Consider the following 18740-nt stretch of genomic DNA (forward strand, 5'->3'; position numbering starts at 1 on the left):
AAAATGAAGGCAGTAGCATACACAGCAAACTAATAGTACTGCAGTAGTTTAATCCATAGATGTTTATTCATTGCCGAGACAACATTGTTGTGAAAATTTAATGTTTCTGTTGTGAGTAAAAACGGTTCCAGACTGAGGGGCCAGACATTTCTGACGTCAACACTGCTGTAGTCATGTATCTTGGGCCAGAGTTAAATTGCAGTGATGCTCACATGAAATGAGATCTTTTCCTGTCAGGAAGTTGACGAGATGTTTTTTGTTTTGTTTGTTTTTTCAGTTTTATAATGAGAATCATCTTAAATTACCCTTGGCTGATCGTGTTCAGTGGATCTGGATGGAAGAGGGGGGTACACTGGTCAGCACTGTTGACTCACAGCGAGGAGGTCCTGGGTTTGAATCCTCTGTGGAGTTTCCCTTTGTCTATGCAGGTTATCTCAGGGTACTTCAGCTTCAGTGCAACATTTAAAGGCATTCGTGGGGTTTAGTTAATTGGAGAATATAAATTTGCCTTAAGTGTCAGTGTGAATGGTTCTCTGTGTTCAGCCTACAATAGACGGCATCCCATCCTGGGAAGGCCGTCTATTGTAGGATGGATGGATCGCAAACAAAATGTTATGGCCTAAAAATTCAAGCCAGGGGCTATAGCTTGGTTTGGGGTTAGCTTTTACTGAAAGATTATCACTAACTATTTTTTTTAACATATTTAAAATAACAATTGCTAGCTAATGCTAATTTAAAAAATAATGTGAAAACTTCTGCAAGGAAGGTACAAGAGGTTTAGGCAGGTTAATTGGATTTTCACACACTTCTCTTCGAAAATCTCCTCTATATAAATGGGATCAACAAAATATTTTTAAAACAATTTAAAACTATGTATTGTATCGTTATCGCTTCTAAGAAATCAAAGACAATTTTAGGTGCATAATTAGACAAAAAAATCGTTGCCTCCATGCAGATCCGCTTTGGGCTGTAGAACAGCGAGTCTGAATAATGATGAACTTCAAAAAGATCCTTTGGAAATGCAGCAAAGTGAGAGGTCTTTCCTTTTTCCTTGCTGCCTCCCTCACAAGCCGACCGTTTCACTGCAGATAACAGACTCTTGTGTAACCCGCCCCTTCTCTTTTTTCCTAGCACCTATTGGACGACTCCCTTCATCTTCCTCTTATCTTATTGGACAGGCGGACCAGGCAATGAGCTCATATTGGTTAAAAATAGTCGGGCCCGTGAGTGGCTAAAAATAGAGCGGTATATAAAGCCGGCAGTTGAGCCTCTTTGCTCGCTAGTCTTCCCCGGCTGTTAGGCGAAAGGGAAGGGAAGGGAAGGAGGGGGAGAGAGGGAAAGACTGACTGAAAGAAAGAAAGAAAGAAAGAAAGAAAGAAAGACGGGAGGGGAAGGAGCCACACAGCAAAAGAAAGAAAGCAGCATCAGTACCCTCCCCTTCAGCTCATTCCTCTACAAGTGTTGCGCTAGAGACAGCGCGTCTTATGTCTTACATGCCACCAGTTTTGGGTGGAGTAGGCAGTGACGAACTTCCTTCCTTCCTCTTCGACTTCGTGGGTTTCGCTCTGAATGCGTCTCTAGAGAGCCCCAGTCCATTTCCTTGCCTAGCCAGCAGAGATCTCACAGTTGAGGAGGTGCTTTTTATTAAGTCGGGAATACCCTTAATATGTCTTAAGTGTCTGTCTGTATAGTCATAGCTGGTGTAGCTGTGACTACAACAAACTACAGTGGTTCTAACAATGTTGCTTCTTGTGTGCCTGTGTTGTGTTTGCCACTTTGCAAGTGTAACAGCATTTTAATACGGTTATTACAAACTTTACTGAGACTGAGGCTGTGCCCGTTTAGTGACAAACAGGAAACAGATGAGATCACGAGGGCAGAGTCGGTAAAATAAGAATAGAGTACAACACAGCTTATTGTTTCTGGATGAGGCCCTCTCCTACAAGAAGGTCCGCAGTCACGGAGGTCGGTCCTTTGCAGTCTGGCAGGCTTAAGTTGACGTGGTTCCTCTCACATCCGCCCACTGTGGCTTTTGTAGTTTACTGTTGGAGACGACCTCCTACCTGTATACTAGAGGCATATTTTCTATATCATTTAATATTACTGAGCAAAAATCTTAAAGTACCTCTCATTTTCTTATGTTTTGGAGATGGGAAACGGGTGCAGAGATTTATGGAAATGTGCATGTAAATACACGTAAATACAGTATATAAGGCAAAAATAGAGTTTGCACAACTCCAATATCAAAATCACCTTTATTTTTGAACACAGCCTGAACTCTTAGTCAAGCTTTCTTTTATTTCTTTTAAATAGTGCAGGACATTCAAAGCTCTTCTTTGGATGTTGGCTGCCTTTTGTTCTGTTCTGTCAAGATGATCCCACACTGCTTCAATCATGTTGAGATCTGGGCTCTGAGGAGGCCAATCCATGACTGATTGTGCTCCACTGGGTGTTTTACTGCATTGGCAGTATGTTTGAGATTATTCTTGTGCTGAAAAATGAAGATGTGGCCAATCAGACGCATTCTAGATAGTTTTTCATGGTGGGTCAAAGTCTACTTCCATCAGTTTTCTACAAGCACCCCAAACTTACTGGCTAAAATGCAGCACCAAACTATTAAAGAGCCTCCAGTGTGTTTTACAGATGGCTGTAGACACTCACTGTTGTACCTCTCTGCTTACTTCCTCTTTATATACTGATGACAATTTGAACCACAAATGTATACTTTGGATTCATCACTCTATTAGACCTGTTCCTGCTGATTTTCAGTCAAGTTCTTAATGTGTAACTTGTAATACATCAGCCTTTTCTCCCTGTTTTCCTTCATTAAGAATGGTTTCCTGATAGCCACCCTTCCACCGAGCCAAGTTGTTGGCTAATAGCTCATTGTTTGTGCAAGAAAACTTGTCTAAAGAAAAGCTTTGGAAGACCTTCAGAAAACTATAACTCAGAAAACTCAGAACCATAGGTCAAGACCACTTTAGAAAATGACAAGAAAGTCATGCTGCTTGGAAACAAAATAATAAAGAGACGATGGTGCCTCAAGCTTTTTGCACAGCATTGGTTTTTTTTTAAATAATAAAGTAGCCGGAGTTTCTGATATCCCCTCCTTTTGAAATGGCCTGGCATTATTATGCTACTTCTGTGAATATTAAATGAATGCTTAATTTCTGTTCCTGTGTCCTCTTGCACTCGAATGCCCGTGGCGATCATTACTCTCCAAATCATGATTTCCGTGTTCACATCAAAGTGTCTGGCAGCACAAGAAAGGAACTGACACAGGCAGATTTTTTTTTAACCAGTATTTAGTCCACGCCGTTTGACTGCTTACATGTGCTACACAGAGGTATTTTTTTCTTTTAAGTTACACAAAGGCGTATGTAGGCTCAGCTCCATGCAAGTACCATCCTGCTCATACATTTAATCCATTTTATTCCTGGATTTCCACTCCTCCACGCTGCATTACACAACCACTGCTGGACACCGAGTGGCACCACACTCAGCACACACTCGCAGATTCTCGATTACTTGCCCCACAACATCCAGCACCGTCCCACGCAGGCTGAAACTGCCTCACCTCAGCATCCCACACACTCTCTGCAGCGCAGGAACATCATCTTTGAGTGGTATGGTGTTACTTTCTGCTCCCCAGGCAGCAGTCATCCTAACGACTGGTTATTTATCAAGGTCGTAATCAAACTTCAGCGAGAATCAGCTTTTTATTTAATCTAAGCTCATTCTGACGTTTAAAGGTGCAGTGGGAATGCAATTTCATATTTTCATCCTGAGTTGAGACTTCTCAGTCTGAACTGATCTCAGACCACAAAGTATAAAATAATGACCACGTTCTGTAGCACAAATTAAGTGTGGATGACTTTAAGATTAAGAGCATGACTGAAGCTTCCTGCGAGAGACTAAATCCTAAACCCTGATCACCTGAGCTGTATTGTGCAGCTCATTTAGATTTAGTGCATCCCCCACGTAACATTAAGTTAGTTTCTGGCTGCAGCAACCTTGAGTTGAGTCTTTGCTTCATGTTACTTTTTTTTCCTGAAATGTACCTCTCGAGTAAAGGCTTAAAAAGGAAAAAAGAAAGAATTGGTTCCTTTTAAAATGCTCTATTGCATCTCAAGTTGTTTCACTTCCCCTCAGCTGCTGTCTGGATTTTTCTCTAGATTTCCCGTGCTAGTTTTACTGTCATGTATTCAGACATAGTGTTGTAATCTTAAGACATAAAGGCACCAGTACATTAAACACTAAACCATTCATTTATATTACATGTTTATTGACTGAGCCAAAGTGCTCTTCCCCAACCCGGACGATAATGAATAGGAGTTGTGTGTTATAGAAAGTAATTTATTACACAAACCAAAGCTAGTTTACAAATAGTTTCCAGTCATGTGCGTGTGTATAGCCTAGTATGAACAAACCCACATCTTTTTTCCTATTTTTTTAATATATTTACAGACTTTGCATACAGCTTGTTTTTTTCCTGTTCCTTTGTTTAAATCACTACTTCAGCATCCAAAATAAGGACTTAAAAATACAATAAAAACTAGAAATAAAAATGATTTGTACATGAGAATAAAGTTTGCTTTCCTTTTTTGTCTTTTCAGCTAACAGTGTGTTCAAAAACAAACAAACAGAAAAAAAAAAGCCAGCACTAATTGTCCTAGCGATGCTCTAGACAGGCAGCCGAGAGGCCAGCCTTTCTCCTGACTGCCCAACAACAGCATTTGGCGGGATGATTGATTGGTTATTAAAACCAACAGTAAATCATCAGAAAGATTCAGGTAAAGCACAGAGAAGGAAAAAACAAAAACCTAAAGCAACATAAGTATTCCCTAGTCTTCCACCTCTTATTTTTTATTTTATTTTTTATTTTTTTTAAATACTGATAGACAACATATGTTTATGACTTTTTTTTTAAAGAAGTTGGAAATAAAGTATAAAAACAAACACCACGAGACTGGTTTCTAGAACAGGCTCCTCCCTGTAGACCAGGAAGAAGAACAGGAGGGCGCAACGCTTTCACAGAAGAGAGCCAGAATGTGTTAGCAAAATACACAGTAAAGTCAGGAAAGGCTGGTGACTAACCAATCCTCAGACTGGCCATGCCTACATTTTCTTTTTTCTTTATTTTAACAAAACAAAACTATATTAGCAGCAGGTGGTTATTTCTTTGATGTGGCTCACCTGCATGTTATACGAAATCCACCTGGCTGACCAACCTGACAATTCTGGCATTTCTATGCACTGTTCTGGGATAAAAAGGTCATGTCACTTTGTTGTTTGTCTCTCTTTAACCGTTAAAGCAGATCAGAGTTACTAACAGGCAACCTGTAAAAGGGATGGTAAATCCCAGGTATCCGTTCCCTCCCCCCCCTCAAAAAATTTACCTGATCTGCTTAATGTACACATGACCCTTCTACATGCTTACACAAGCACACACACGTAATATTCATAGTCATTCATCCCAAATAAGGAAATCAGTGGTGTGCATGTAAACATTACTCTCCCCTCCTTGTTCTTTGTCCTGGCCTAAAACCAGAGGAGGATGAGCACCAGCGGCCAGCTGTGGAACAGGAAGGGATGGGAGCAGAGCCATGGCAGTTTGCTCAGGTGGGTCTACGCAACACAGGAAGCTACCTTTGTCTTCCAATGGGACCACAATTCACCTGCCACTTCCACTGATTCAGTCTGAAGAACTTAAATGTTAAAGAACCCTCAGATGTGAACTAAAGTAGACAAACCAGCTGCAGTTAAGACTCCAGCATGTTTATGCTCATCTTGTCTGGCCACCAAAGGCACACTGCTGCTAACCTGGAAATAACTGAACCTGGCTGTGTTTTCTAAAACACTAAGATCATCTGAAGCAAGCAGATTGTGATAAGATACACTTCAGATCTCGTTTAAAACAAGCAGCTAGCCTCAAATAACAACAGCACTCAATGTCAGGTGTCTGCAACAGATTATCCAGTAAGAGTAGAGGCTAAATGTGTTTGTCACAGAGTCTATAAACAGAGGATTAACTACAAAGAGAAACTAAATGGCATGTGAGCATGCTCCATGCCTCTCCAATAACACAACCCACCTGACAGCATGTGACTACTAGTTTAATCCTATCAATAAGAGAGTTTTTCTTCCATCGGATTGAAGTGCTAGCTAATACACCTCAAATTTGTTTCAAGCACCATTCTGAGGAGCACTCAATTTATTTAACTGGCGATTTGTCTCCTATTGAGGGCTGTTTTAACTGACCTACAGCATATAACGAGTAAGATAAAAGTGCAAAACTAGGAAGTGATGCCCTGGCTTCCCTGTCTTATCGTGGCCACTTCAGAACTTCATACATCCCATCCCTCCATCTTCCAAACTTCACACCATCTTAGCCCTAATTCCAGGCATGAGCACCTGGGGATGAAGTCCACTGGTGGCCTTTTACAGTGGTACTCATTTACTGTGCTGTCCGTTTCTCCCTTCCGTCTGTCTGGTCATCCATTCAGGTAACTTTAAAAAATTTTGTTATTGTCCCCAACTCCCTGTAATTCATGAGCAACTTTATCAGGGCTACCAGTCAGCTAGATTTTACGAAGGACTCGATCTTAAGGATCTTTATCAGTGTAAGTGGCTTGTTGAAAAGTAACTGTTCCAGCATTTGGCTGGTCGCTGGTGTAAATTTCCCACCCAGATGGTAAACCCACAGGTAAAGAGCCCAATGGTTTACAGCGGTAGTCGTTTACCACCTCCCTTCCCTTCGTCTCCCCACCTGTACTTTGCCATCAAAGCCTTTCAAACCCAAGTCCCAGGGTAAATTCAGTCCAACAAACAGCCAGGTTACAGCGGTAGTCATTTACTGCACTCTTTTCTTCCTCCCCCTCCCTCCCTCCCATCTTGTAATCCCTCTGTCCCTCCCAAGCCCTATCCCCAGGTATAGTAACCCAGGGTGAAACAGTCCAAATATGACGGCCAATTTACAGTAGCACACATTTATTGCTCTTTTTCCCACGACGGGCCTGCAGTGCTGCCCTGGTGGCCATCTCAAACACCTCCCGCACGCCGTCCTTTGTCTTAGCAGAGCACTCCATGTAGCCAAATGCTGCAATCCGCCCGGCCATGTCTCGGCCCTCTTCTGATTTCACTGGCTCCTATTAGCCGAGAAAAACAAAGTGGTAGTTTAGGAACACACATATTCTAGATAAGTGTTTAATCTCAAACAGCTTTTGCTATAGTGACTGGCAGAAACACGGCACCACTAATTCAAGATCTAAAAATCAGAAGAACACTTAAGATTCACTCTCGCTTAGTTCAGAACAAACATGTTAATTCAAACCAAGTAAAAAGTCAGGCACCTGTTTCATCTTGGCCAGCTCTCTGCGTGTGTGCTCATCATTACGCAGATCTTTCTTGTTTCCGACCAGAATGATGGGAACGTTTGGACAGAAGTGTTTGACCTCCGGGGTCCACTTCTCTGGAATGTTTTCTGTAATGGACAAAGACCAGAGACGGGAGGCATAAACAAACAAATAATTCAATTGTTTAAGTGTTATAACTGTCAGACTAAAATTTAATTGAGAGCCCTTTATGCCTGAGGTGACCCTTTTTTCTTTCTTTTTTTTGCTTTAAGACATTCTCCAGTGATGATGTGTCCATCCCTGCCCTGTTCCAGTGGACTTGTTTATCTTTTTGTAGCCCTCTGTGTCTCACTTAAAGGAGAAACAAAGTACTATTTACCATTTAATCCCATTTTTTCATAGGAAAAGTGGGCACCACAAACCATCATTGCATTCTTTGCAAAAACAAAGCAGTTTGATGTCACCGCAGCTGCATTTACATTTAAATGTGTTAGCAGAGTAAAATTGGAGGATGTCAGCGTTCTGATCAGTCTTTAAAATTTAAGCTTATGCAGACATAATTAAATTATGTTTCTGAAAAGAAGAAAGAGCTCTGCTTTTATCTCCACTGAGTATCAAATGTTATCTTACTTGGTCAGCAAAAAATGTTGCTTTGAAGATATATGACAATCTTTCGTGCAATAAGACTTTGTTTTATTACAACTATGTCCTTTCATTGAAGCTTAATTAATCTCTGGCAGTTTAATTTTTCTGCTGCTTTTATCACTTTTATGTACAGCCATTTCCATGTGATCATGGAAGTGCTGTTAATAATCATCATGAGGAAAAAAGATACGACTCTGTTTAACAGCAGGAATGGATGACACTACATAACAAACGAGTTGTTACTCTGCGTGCACACAAATGTAAGTAGTTCCTCTGCAAGTGCACAATCAAAACAGTCCAGAAATATCTTCTAATGAAATCAGAAATGTGGCCAACACAAAAGAGAGAATTTGTTTTATTTATGTCATGAGTGTATGCAACTGCAAGAATGTGTTTGCTTTGTACACACCCAAGCTGTCAGGGCTGTCTATGGAGAAACACATGAGGATGACGTCAGTGTCTGGATAGGAGAGAGGTCTCAGTCTGTCATAGTCCTCCTGACCTGCTGTGTCCCAAAGAGCCAACTCCACCTGACCAACATTGAGAAAAGAGAAGGCAAAGAAGGACAAAAGATGAGATTTGATGAAAGCAGAACAAGGAAAACTTTTAAAAACTGATCAAAAGGGGATGGAAAAATGTGTAATTTTCATCTTGATCAGCATAACTTTTACACTGAAGCCAGCAAAGAAGGTGAGCGACACCTGCAGCAGACAGTCCTGACAACAAAGGCTTTTTTTACAACCTTAAACTGGCAAGGATTACTAACATAATCACTAATTATAATTTGAAAAAGACCTGAAAGAGTGATGATCTATGATATGGAAATGATAAATACATTTTTTTCCCCAGCTGTTGCCATTCAATAGTTCAAATATTCTCTTCACAACCTTTTGAATACCCAGTTTGAAAGCCATATAAAGCATTACATTATTAGCCAGACATAAGAGAACATCCACAAGCTGCCTAAAATCAATCACATTCAAAGAGCAATTTTAGTTTAAATTAATATTTCTGCAAAGCCTTGGTATATGTAATACACGTGCCAAATTTGTAAGAGGTAGGGGAAAAAATACCAACAATGTGCTCACATAAATTGTGCTCTTGTTCATTCTGCACGTGCCATTTAATTTCAGAGACAATACAAAACATGACAGTGACATAACATCTTCTCTATACAGAATGCAAATCTAAATGGTAAAAGAAGGCATTTGGAAAAGTGTCACACTTCAAGAAGCATGAATCCTTTGCAGCAGCACAGGAGGTTAGAAATCAGACAGCCAATAAAGACTTCCCGTCCCAGAATCCTATTAACCCACAAAGAGGTCAGGACTCAAGAGTTTGTGACTGATGAGGCTGGCTGCCGCAGTTATCTGGGAGGAACTAACTCCACCCACACAGGATATGTGTGGAGTGCTAAATAATCAAATCCACTGAACTCCAGAGCAGAGTGTCCTACTATATTTTATATAATCCTCACTTAGTGCAAACACACAAGCTACAGACACTTTGTAAAACATGATGACCAAGCTCAAAAAGAAACCAGACTTAGCAGATGACTGCTGTTGTGTGAAGGAAGATGTGAAAATGGAACAGTACATTTTTTCAACACTTGCTCACTTGGCCCTGAAGGTAGAATTAAAGCACTGAGCATGATTAAGCACCCAGGAAATGAGTCCCAGCACAAAAACCAGTGCAGATAGTAAGGAAGGGAAAGATGTGCTGTGACATTTAGAAGACCCAAGACTGAGTCACCTACTTTATTAAAATATTCAAAAAATATAATTCAGGTAAGAATCTTTAAATTTGTTCACAGAGTAAAACAGTCACTTATGCAGATGGGTCAACAGGTCTAAAGCATCTACCCCAAAGCACCACTCTTACATGACATTAAGTATCAGTAGGCAGTGTAGTAGTTCGAATCCCTGCAGTTGTCTCACCTGTTTGCTGTCCACCTCTATGTCAGCAACGTAGTTCTCAAACACAGTGGGGACATAGACTTCAGGGAACTGATCTTTGCTGAAGACAATTAGAAGGCAAGTCTTCCCGCACGCTCCATCCCCCACTATTACCAGCTTCTTACGGATGGCTGCCATCCCTGGTGGAATACAAAAAGGAACATTTTAATCAGGGAACCACAGGAAAAGCGTTGTATGAAGTATATGTATAGCATGGCATTACAGCAGAGCATCAAAAAGGCACTGACTGTAACCACTGGGAGAATTACTCTCCTGTTCACAAATAAAATTTGTGCTACTCAGGTCTTGTTTGACTGCCCATTTTGAGCATGAGAACAGAGAAAAATGTGAAAGTTGAGTCACATTTGTGCCACATAGAAGGGTAGTGTTGCTAGGTGCACCTGAACTATGCAACACTACACTTAACACCTTTAAACCACATAGCTGAAAAGCAACTCAGTCTCAGAAGCCCCCCAGAGTTGTGAAATGATTAATGAAATCAGAAAATAATCAGAAATATATTGGTATCACTATTCAAACTGATTTGAAAACAGAGTATACTTGATAAAAATGGCAAAGAAAAGAGCAGGAATCATTTTGTATTGGGGTAAAGTTAAACTTCCTGCAGGCTACTACATATAGTTTGTTAAAAACTAAAAAGGTTAATTACGTTGTTCACATTCTCGATGTAAAATTGAGTAAATAACTGTAACCCACTTTCATTAATAATCCAATGTCTTGTGCATGTAACTTAAGAATACGTGTAGTGTTTACACTGTCCCCTGTTCTTCTAACTGCACTGCACGTTTTCTGCACTACCTATACACAACATCACAAAGGTGTTGTGTGGTGCACAAAGATGCGAGCTACTAGGAAGTACTGAGTCAAGGTTCCAGTAATTCATTATTGTAAATGACCCAACAAGCGCACCAGTGTGGGTGTGAGATGAACTTGCCCAACAGAGTTAAGGGAAGTTAGTGCAAATGAGTGACATGCAGTCTTGTGTCACTGGTTTGCAGCAGCTAGGATCAGTCCATGTTGGGAAATTGCATTCAGCTGAATGTTAAAGACACGAAATGAGTGCCAGTGTTTTGGATTTTCTGCTGAACCTCCACAGATATTTTACAATTATTTAATATGCACTGCTGTTTAAACTATGGAAAATGACTATAATCTCAGCCACATTTAAAAAGAAAAAAAAATCTGAGACACTAAACAGGACAAAAGAAGGTGACTTGTCTTCATTTGAATAGGAAATGTGTTTTAAATGCTAGCGTTGTTCAGCTGGACACACTGAAACGCTCTCTTTATTCATTGAGCACACATCAAACATAGCTCATTTGTCATGGTGGCCCTGCTGCTTAGACTTTCACACCAACACAGTACATATACTGTGTACTTGCTAACAGCACAAGGACAACGGGACCTCACATAGCAGGGCTAATAAATCACATCCCTGAATGGATATTTCCTCCTTGGTTTGAGAAGGTATAGCAGTGTGGAGTGCCAATCATCATTCTCTACCCTGCTATCTCCATCATAGTGAGTCAGGTGGAGGCGTGGTAGAGAGCAAACTGCTTGACACCTCTCCTGTTGTCTTTCAATCCGTCAGCTAAAATATGGTGTTAATCTGCTGCAGTTCTGGAGATGTATCTTTGTTTAACTGGCCCCTTTAATCTGCTAGGGTACCAGAGTTTTATTGATGTACCATAGTTTAATAAAACCCCAGCTGCATGAAAATAAAAATTAGTTAATATACCATTATGTTTGTGTGTGCGTCCATATAAGGCTGCTCGATTATGGCAAAAATGATAATCATGATTATTTTCACTGAAATTGAGATCACGATTATTTGACGATATTTATTTAACCCTTTAAGACCTACTATAGAACCAAGTCCACCAGAGCTTATATATATATATATATATATATATATATTTTTTTTTTTTACATGCTGTAGTGCCATTTGTGGGAGCATTTCAAGTTGCTATACATCAATACAACTGTTATAGCCCATATTTTAATAATATGTATGCATTAAGTGCATAGTAATTACATAAATTGCAAAAAAGTGCAATAAACTACAAAAAAAATTGAAAATCGCTTTTGTTTTGTTTACATATATTTCTACTTGGAGAAATTTAAGAGGTTTATCCCTCAAAACTTTAAATACAATAAAGTTGCAAAAAATAGTTTCCCACCACAGGAAATTTATTTTGAGTGTCTTCATAGTTTTATTTTGGAGATACAGCAATTTTTATATACTGCAGGAAAAACAAAAAACAATCCTATGATGCAAATTTGCAAAGAAAACAGCATGTGCCTCATTTCACTGTGGGAAGTGTTACGAACAGCTGATAGGAACAGCAAAGCGTGTTTCTGGAATATTATGTTTTTGTTCCTGCAAGCGCTTTTTATGCAATTTTTGCAAAGCTATATGTGGAACGAAACCGTGACCGAGGACAAGCTGATGGCATAAGATGTAAGTACAACTCCTCCGGTTTCATATGCAAAACAAATTATTGCGCTAGCTTACACGGTCCAGGTTCTACAGGGATTTAAAAATAGTTACGCAAAACGGAGCGTGCTGCTCTGACCGGCTTTAAAGGGTTAACAATGACTTTAAAAAAATAATATAAAATAGTGTGCAACACCATTGAAGTTTTTTTTTTTTAAACTCTCTTTTCAACCAACGGCAGTCACTCTCCTCTCCAAATAACTTCTGCTTAGCTTTCCGAGCTTCCCTCGGGTCCTCTTAATCAGCGGTCTCCAACCTTTTTTGCGCCACGGACCGGTTTATAAGGTGTCGCGGATAAATGAGGGAGGGGCTAATAATCGGCTCAGTCATTTTTAATGATCGTTGAAAGCCCAGATCGTAATCGTGATTAAAATTCGATTAATTGAGCAGCCCTACGTCCATATAGTAATTTGCATGCAACTGAAATTCTCAGATACATGTGCCTACAGTCTTTAGTTTCTGGCAACAAAATCAGTAAATTTCTGATGAAAAGGCAGCGTTTTCCTAAAGCACAGCACATCTGAACAAAGGGCTTACTTCCACCACTAAGATTTTTTCCACAGAACACATTCATCAACCACAGGTTAAATTCACACATGCTAGAGTTCCTGTCACTCGCTGGCTATGCTGCTCTTCCCTGTGGGCTTCACTCTCTCATTTTTTAAAATTTGCTTGCCAAGCAGAGCAACTGTGACAGAGCTGTTAATGCTCTGGCCAGGACTGGCTTGTATTGCGCTCAGGAACAAATTGCGTTGTCTTCATCTTATGCCCGCTGCTCTGCTCAGTTAGCCCCTTCCCATAGAAATGAAGAAACAGAGGATGAAGCAAGTGAACATAAATTAGTTAATAATTATGTTACACATTTTCTTTTCAATTTCTAGTTATCAAATCTAAAAAGCATGGAAAGCATCTCATAAATGGTAGATGAATTGTCTAAGTAGGACATCGGCGTCCAAAAAAAGGAGGGAAAAAAAAAAAAAAAAAAAAAAAAAAAAAAAAAAGGAAGGATCAGATCACCCCCACCATGACTTGAGAATAAAAGGAAAAGACAAGAATTGGGGCAGCTGTAGCCTAGAGGTGGGTATACAGTCAATTTGCCCACTAGGTAAAAATGAGTATCTGTGACCTCCTTTTGATGAATGTTGGTTATACGTCAAGTCGTTAAACGTACCAACCATGCTTAATAGCTAGCAGGGGTCTCCGCAATAGAAATGATATAAAGCTGGTTTTAGGCGTTAATTTCAGTAAATACAATTATCACAATGTAAGTATGACCTAGTACAGAAGTGCTGTCAAAAGATTAATATAGGTTGATTATTAGTTCTTAGGGTGAATACTGATGGCCAAAGTACAAAAACTACATAACAATGTTGCCCATCCCACACGTGATTGAAAGCTACAAAGCGTGTTTTCAGATTCTGGAGCTGTGAGCACGCTAGGATCTATGACGTAATGTTGTCATCAGACAATGACTGTGACGCTCTGTGCACGTTTCCACATACCTGCCAATTTTTTTTAGGACGTGTAGATTGTAATGTAAAATCTCTGGACCAATGCATCAAGTAAACGTGCACCTTTCAAGGGGGCATCATTGAATAATGACTAAGTGCCCTTAGTGTCTCTAGATGTACATTTAAACGACAGGATAATTGTTAGTTAATCATTCCTTTTCTAAAATCCAGATGTAGTCAATGAAAAAATAAAACTTGAGCATTGTCTACCTGTTTACAACAAACAGAATGTGAAATGAAGATTTCCACACATCATCATCGGCTGTTAAAATTTAGGCAGCCCATTTTTCATAGCCATGCTAAATTTAAACATGTTTGTCAATTAACAGGAGTGACGTAACAAGTCCTTTTCAAAAACACCACATTCTCAGACATTGACATCATGGTGATAACGCAGATAGTGGGCAAGCTGACCGTCACTAAAGATAGTATATTGTTCGAGTTTAACAAAACACGGCTGGTTATACAAGCTGTGTTGTATGCTGGATGAGCAGCAAACCAAGGTAACATGTTACTTCACTTGTCAGTCATAACCTTGTAGATAGTATGGACTAGGCTACACGTGCAAATCCCCACCCAATTAGCATGGTAGTCAGCAAGAGTCTATTAGATTAACTCAAATGAGAGAGACGTTGACAACCAACAGGATCAAATTACAGCGAAGAGTACACAGAGAAGCAGAGAGCAACAAATAACAACTGGTTAATATACACTTAGCCAGCAGTTTTTTGTTAGTTTGTTAAAATATTATATTAAAAAAAAAAAAAATCAAGTAGGCATTTCTGGTTACTTATGAAAAGCAGCCCTGTTTAGATACACAACCACTTTCAAACACAAAAACACTTCCATAATGCTTTCACACGTCATTCAAGTGTGAAGTGACATGCTATTCTGTCAGCATTTTCACTTTGTATGACACAGCCTTAAACATTACTGTGCACCTGATGATTCATCATCTTGTCTGCTAGAAAGAAAACAACAACAAAAACAAAACAAAAGACAAGACAAGAAACCTTTAGAAAGTGCCACGGTGGCATCGATAAGGTGTGTATGCTTGGTGAGGAAAAACCCCACACATACATTCTCCAGGGTGGAAAATTACCCCCACTTAAGGCTGGTTAACTGACTGCTGGCTGATAAATATTTCAATTTCTCACAGATACGTGACACAAGCTTCTTCTGTGATCTAACATGTATGTGCTGTACATATTGATAATAAATTGCAGCCCAAAGAAATGCAATTTATTATCAATATGTACAGCACATACATAACGGAAAAATGCAGTATAAAAATATCCCCTTTAAAACTGCTTGGTAATGTATGCGCTATTAGTTTGCTAAAGCACTACAGACTTGACAACATGTCATAGATCTTCAGCTAATGAAATGACTAGGCTGCTCACAAGGGTTGTATTCAAGAAGAGAAATATTTGCATTTCAGCGATTTTTCCCCTAACATAACCTGTACTTAATGTAGGCAGTAGTCACCTGCTGTAAGCAGTTTGGCTAGAGATACACGGTGTATGAATTTACTTTGGAACTCAGGTCATTACATGTCAAAGTAACAAAGACGAGCTTGTTATACTAGCTACCTTTGGTCAAGACAGCCCTTTAAATTATGACCTTACAGTATTTGCTCATCAAGTTAGCTGTCTGGCCATGTCCCCTGTGATCTAGGAATTCTGTCTGTGTGAAAGATTGAATTGAAAACAGCTTCTTCACACTGGTCAAACCCATGGTTTTTTGACTGGATGTCATCTCAGCCTACCAAGTACAATGTTGCTGAACTTGATTCAACATTGTGTGTACTCCAGTTTGTCCCTGCTGGTTTGCTAAAAGTGGCTAGACAGCCATCTGTAAATATCAGACCATTGTCGGTATAAACAGTGCAGATGAATCTGTACGTCACGGTTTCGGTTTTGCCCTGTATGCGATCAGATGATAATTCATTTATTTTAAGGGTGTAGCATTTCTTTAAACCCACGGTTCAGTTCATCTCTCATTTTTCAGGCAGGTACGAATCTAGAGGAAATAACTATTTATGCCACAGTTTTTGATCATAAACAAAATAAAATAAATCCAATTTTTCTTTTGAATTTTCAGTGCATTTCATACTTGAATGAACTTTACCACACTCAATGTTTTAACTAATAGCACTAGCAGCTCCAGTTGGGCATCACAATACACGAAGATAAAAACCACTGTAAGTTACTGTGGGAGCAATTCTGGTCTCGGTTTTCAAATTTACTTTTAAAGTATGCACATATGTGATGCCCTTTCAAGCCCAGTTCTATAAACAGGAAATGTTTTTTACAGCATTGAACGGATTAGCCATGTAGCGTTATAAACATACAATGAAACATGCATACTATAATGTGTACTTTACACAACATTAAATTAAAGGGAACAACATCGTGGGCCTTATTAATACAATACATATAGTAGAAATGTAGGTTCCTATTACATACTACATTCTGATAACTGTTCGTTGATAACTACATCTTACTGAATTACTCCGCAAACAGGAGGCACAGTCATCAATCATCAATTAAAATGAAAAAGAAAACCATAAGTAAAAGCACTACTGTCAAATTTCAAAGGCTCAATCAATTCTTGTTAACAACAATTTCAAAATGCATTTCAGTTCTGAGACTCCAGTTACCATAATCAATACCAGAAGCTTTTATTAGCTTAGGTTAAGCATACCATCAAGTGTATGAGACCAGTTGATCTACAGATAAGCACAGCCAATAAAATTACTGTTAAACATTTAATATACACCATTTTAAAAATGATTATGGTACCAACTGGAATTTAAAGAATAAAATAAAAACAATTACAGTTTCTTTGGTACAAACCTCTGGAGACACTATTGTGGATAATAAGGCTGCAGAACAATTACCAATAATCAGCACACAAATTCCAGCCACCCATTCATCACCATCCTACACTTTGGGCTTGTCTTTGTCATCACGCATGTACTGATATATATGTGGTATGGGTAAGAAGTCTTAATCGGTATGAAATTATTTTGACAAAGCTGACCATTTATCTAAATTGGATACTGTTCAAAAGCCATCATCTTCCTCTATTACAGTGGAGAGGATATGAATTTAGTTAACAGCTTCAAGGGCAACAACCCGCAAGTCCTGCAGTAAAACCTTGCTCGTGTATTAGGAGGCAGATTCAGAGTGATAGAACCTTATGAAGGAGTTACCCTGGAGGCTATTCTACATTGAAAAGAATAATGTCAAGAAATATTTACTTTGATTATTAATGTACAGTACTTTAAAATCAATTTATATGCTATACAAAAAGCTATGCTTTGCGATTGTGGTCACTGGCTCCGGCACTAGATTACATGTAACAGTTTCTCATTATTAGTCAAAGAAAAGAAAAAAAAGAACAGGAAATACTTCTGTCAACTTGACAATTACATATACACTGCTACCATCTCCCCAAGACTGCATTAGATCTTTAGTTTTGATTTTAACTGTGAGAGAACACAAAGTCACACCCATGATACTGTCACATCAACAATAACCATAACGCATAAATATGATGATGGATCACTTTGGTATCACCAAGCAACACCCATGTGGCGGGTTAGAAAGCTGACTTCTGCTATACATGGTCGTCCACTATAGCCAAGGTACAGAAAAAGTTGTGTCGCCTGTGAGAGCTCGGGAGTGTTAAACCAAACATTTTTTTAACCAGCTAGCCACTGGGTGGGTCACCAGAAAAATGGCGTCATCACAGAGGCAACAGATGGCTAGTGTGTCCGCAGTGGAAGAATGGGTGGGTGGCCAACATCCAAACTACACACCAAGCGAGATCCACACATAACACACATACGATTTACCAGAGGTAAAACCTTCTCGCCACAAAGCGTCTCAAAGAAAACGCAACTCTTAAAATGCCCTAATAAGTAGAAATGGTGCGCCCAAGTACAACTGACGCCTTCTAAAGCGTACAAAATGACGAGAAATATGAATTTTAGGTTTTAAAGAAACTGCAACGCTCTTTCACACCGCCCTTCTTATCTTTAACTAGTCACGGGAAAATTATAACCCGCCTAACAGCCATACTAACAGACAAAAAAGAGACGCCGGAGAACCGCCTGATCAGCCGAGGCAAGTCAGGAAAATCGCCTCATTGTTTGGTTAAGACTCGACAATCTAGACCAATCTTTGCGGTTCCATTTATAAGCCTTGCTAAGTTTGCACAGTTTGTAAACAGTGCCCGGTATAGCCTGATAATTTTCTTTAGGGGGAGGCAGGGGTCGAAAGACTTTCTACGATAAGCACACACTAGTTTTTTCTTCAGCACAACTGAACAGCAACTGCGGAAGCGGCACTAAAATAGAGGTCGGCTCGGGGAAAGGCTAACTTAGCTACCGTAAGCTAACATCGCTAGCTTTTAGCTTCGCTAGCACGGCCTCGCTCAGCTCCGGGCAACTTTAAAAAAATATTTCCATCACTTTTAAAAATAACAGTGCGAAAGAAACAACATTTCATCATAGTCGGATATCGCAGAAAGTTGTTTACCTTCAGTTTATGTGCCTAGCAGTTGGGTTTTTCAGTGTTTCCCGGACCAAAGTTGTTTTTCCGACCAGCCGACTCGCTCGCTGCTTCCTCCCGTCTAAATCTGATACAATGAATTACTTGACGAGAGCGAGCCGCTAAGGTTTGTAGTTTCTAGCAGAGGGGGAGGGGTGGCGGGCACGAGCCTGAGAGCCACACCTGCGCGGGCACGA

At 39.7% G+C, this 18740-nt stretch overlaps 1 protein-coding gene across 1 annotated transcript; it reads right to left on the reverse strand.

The window, feature by feature from the left end:
- Positions 1–4268: 4268 nt before the first annotated feature.
- rhoab (ras homolog gene family, member Ab) lies at positions 4269–18684 on the reverse strand. The gene is made up of 5 exons (XM_085258558.1): positions 18532–18684; positions 9938–10095; positions 8410–8530; positions 7353–7483; positions 4269–7148 (listed from the first exon to the last, which is right to left on the reverse strand). Exons 2-5 carry the CDS (start codon positions 10091–10093, stop codon positions 6975–6977), a joined length of 582 nt encoding a protein of 193 aa, XP_085114684.1. The 5' UTR covers positions 10094–10095; positions 18532–18684; the 3' UTR covers positions 4269–6974.
- Positions 18685–18740: the final 56 nt, after the last annotated feature.

Source organism: Mchenga conophoros, linkage group LG20 (assembly GCF_057382185.1).
Source record: "Mchenga conophoros isolate Kocher_MC1m ecotype Shallow Benthic linkage group LG20, M_conophoros_male_GT1.1, whole genome shotgun sequence".
In the NCBI taxonomy this organism is placed as follows: Eukaryota; Metazoa; Chordata; class Actinopteri; order Cichliformes; family Cichlidae; genus Mchenga; species Mchenga conophoros.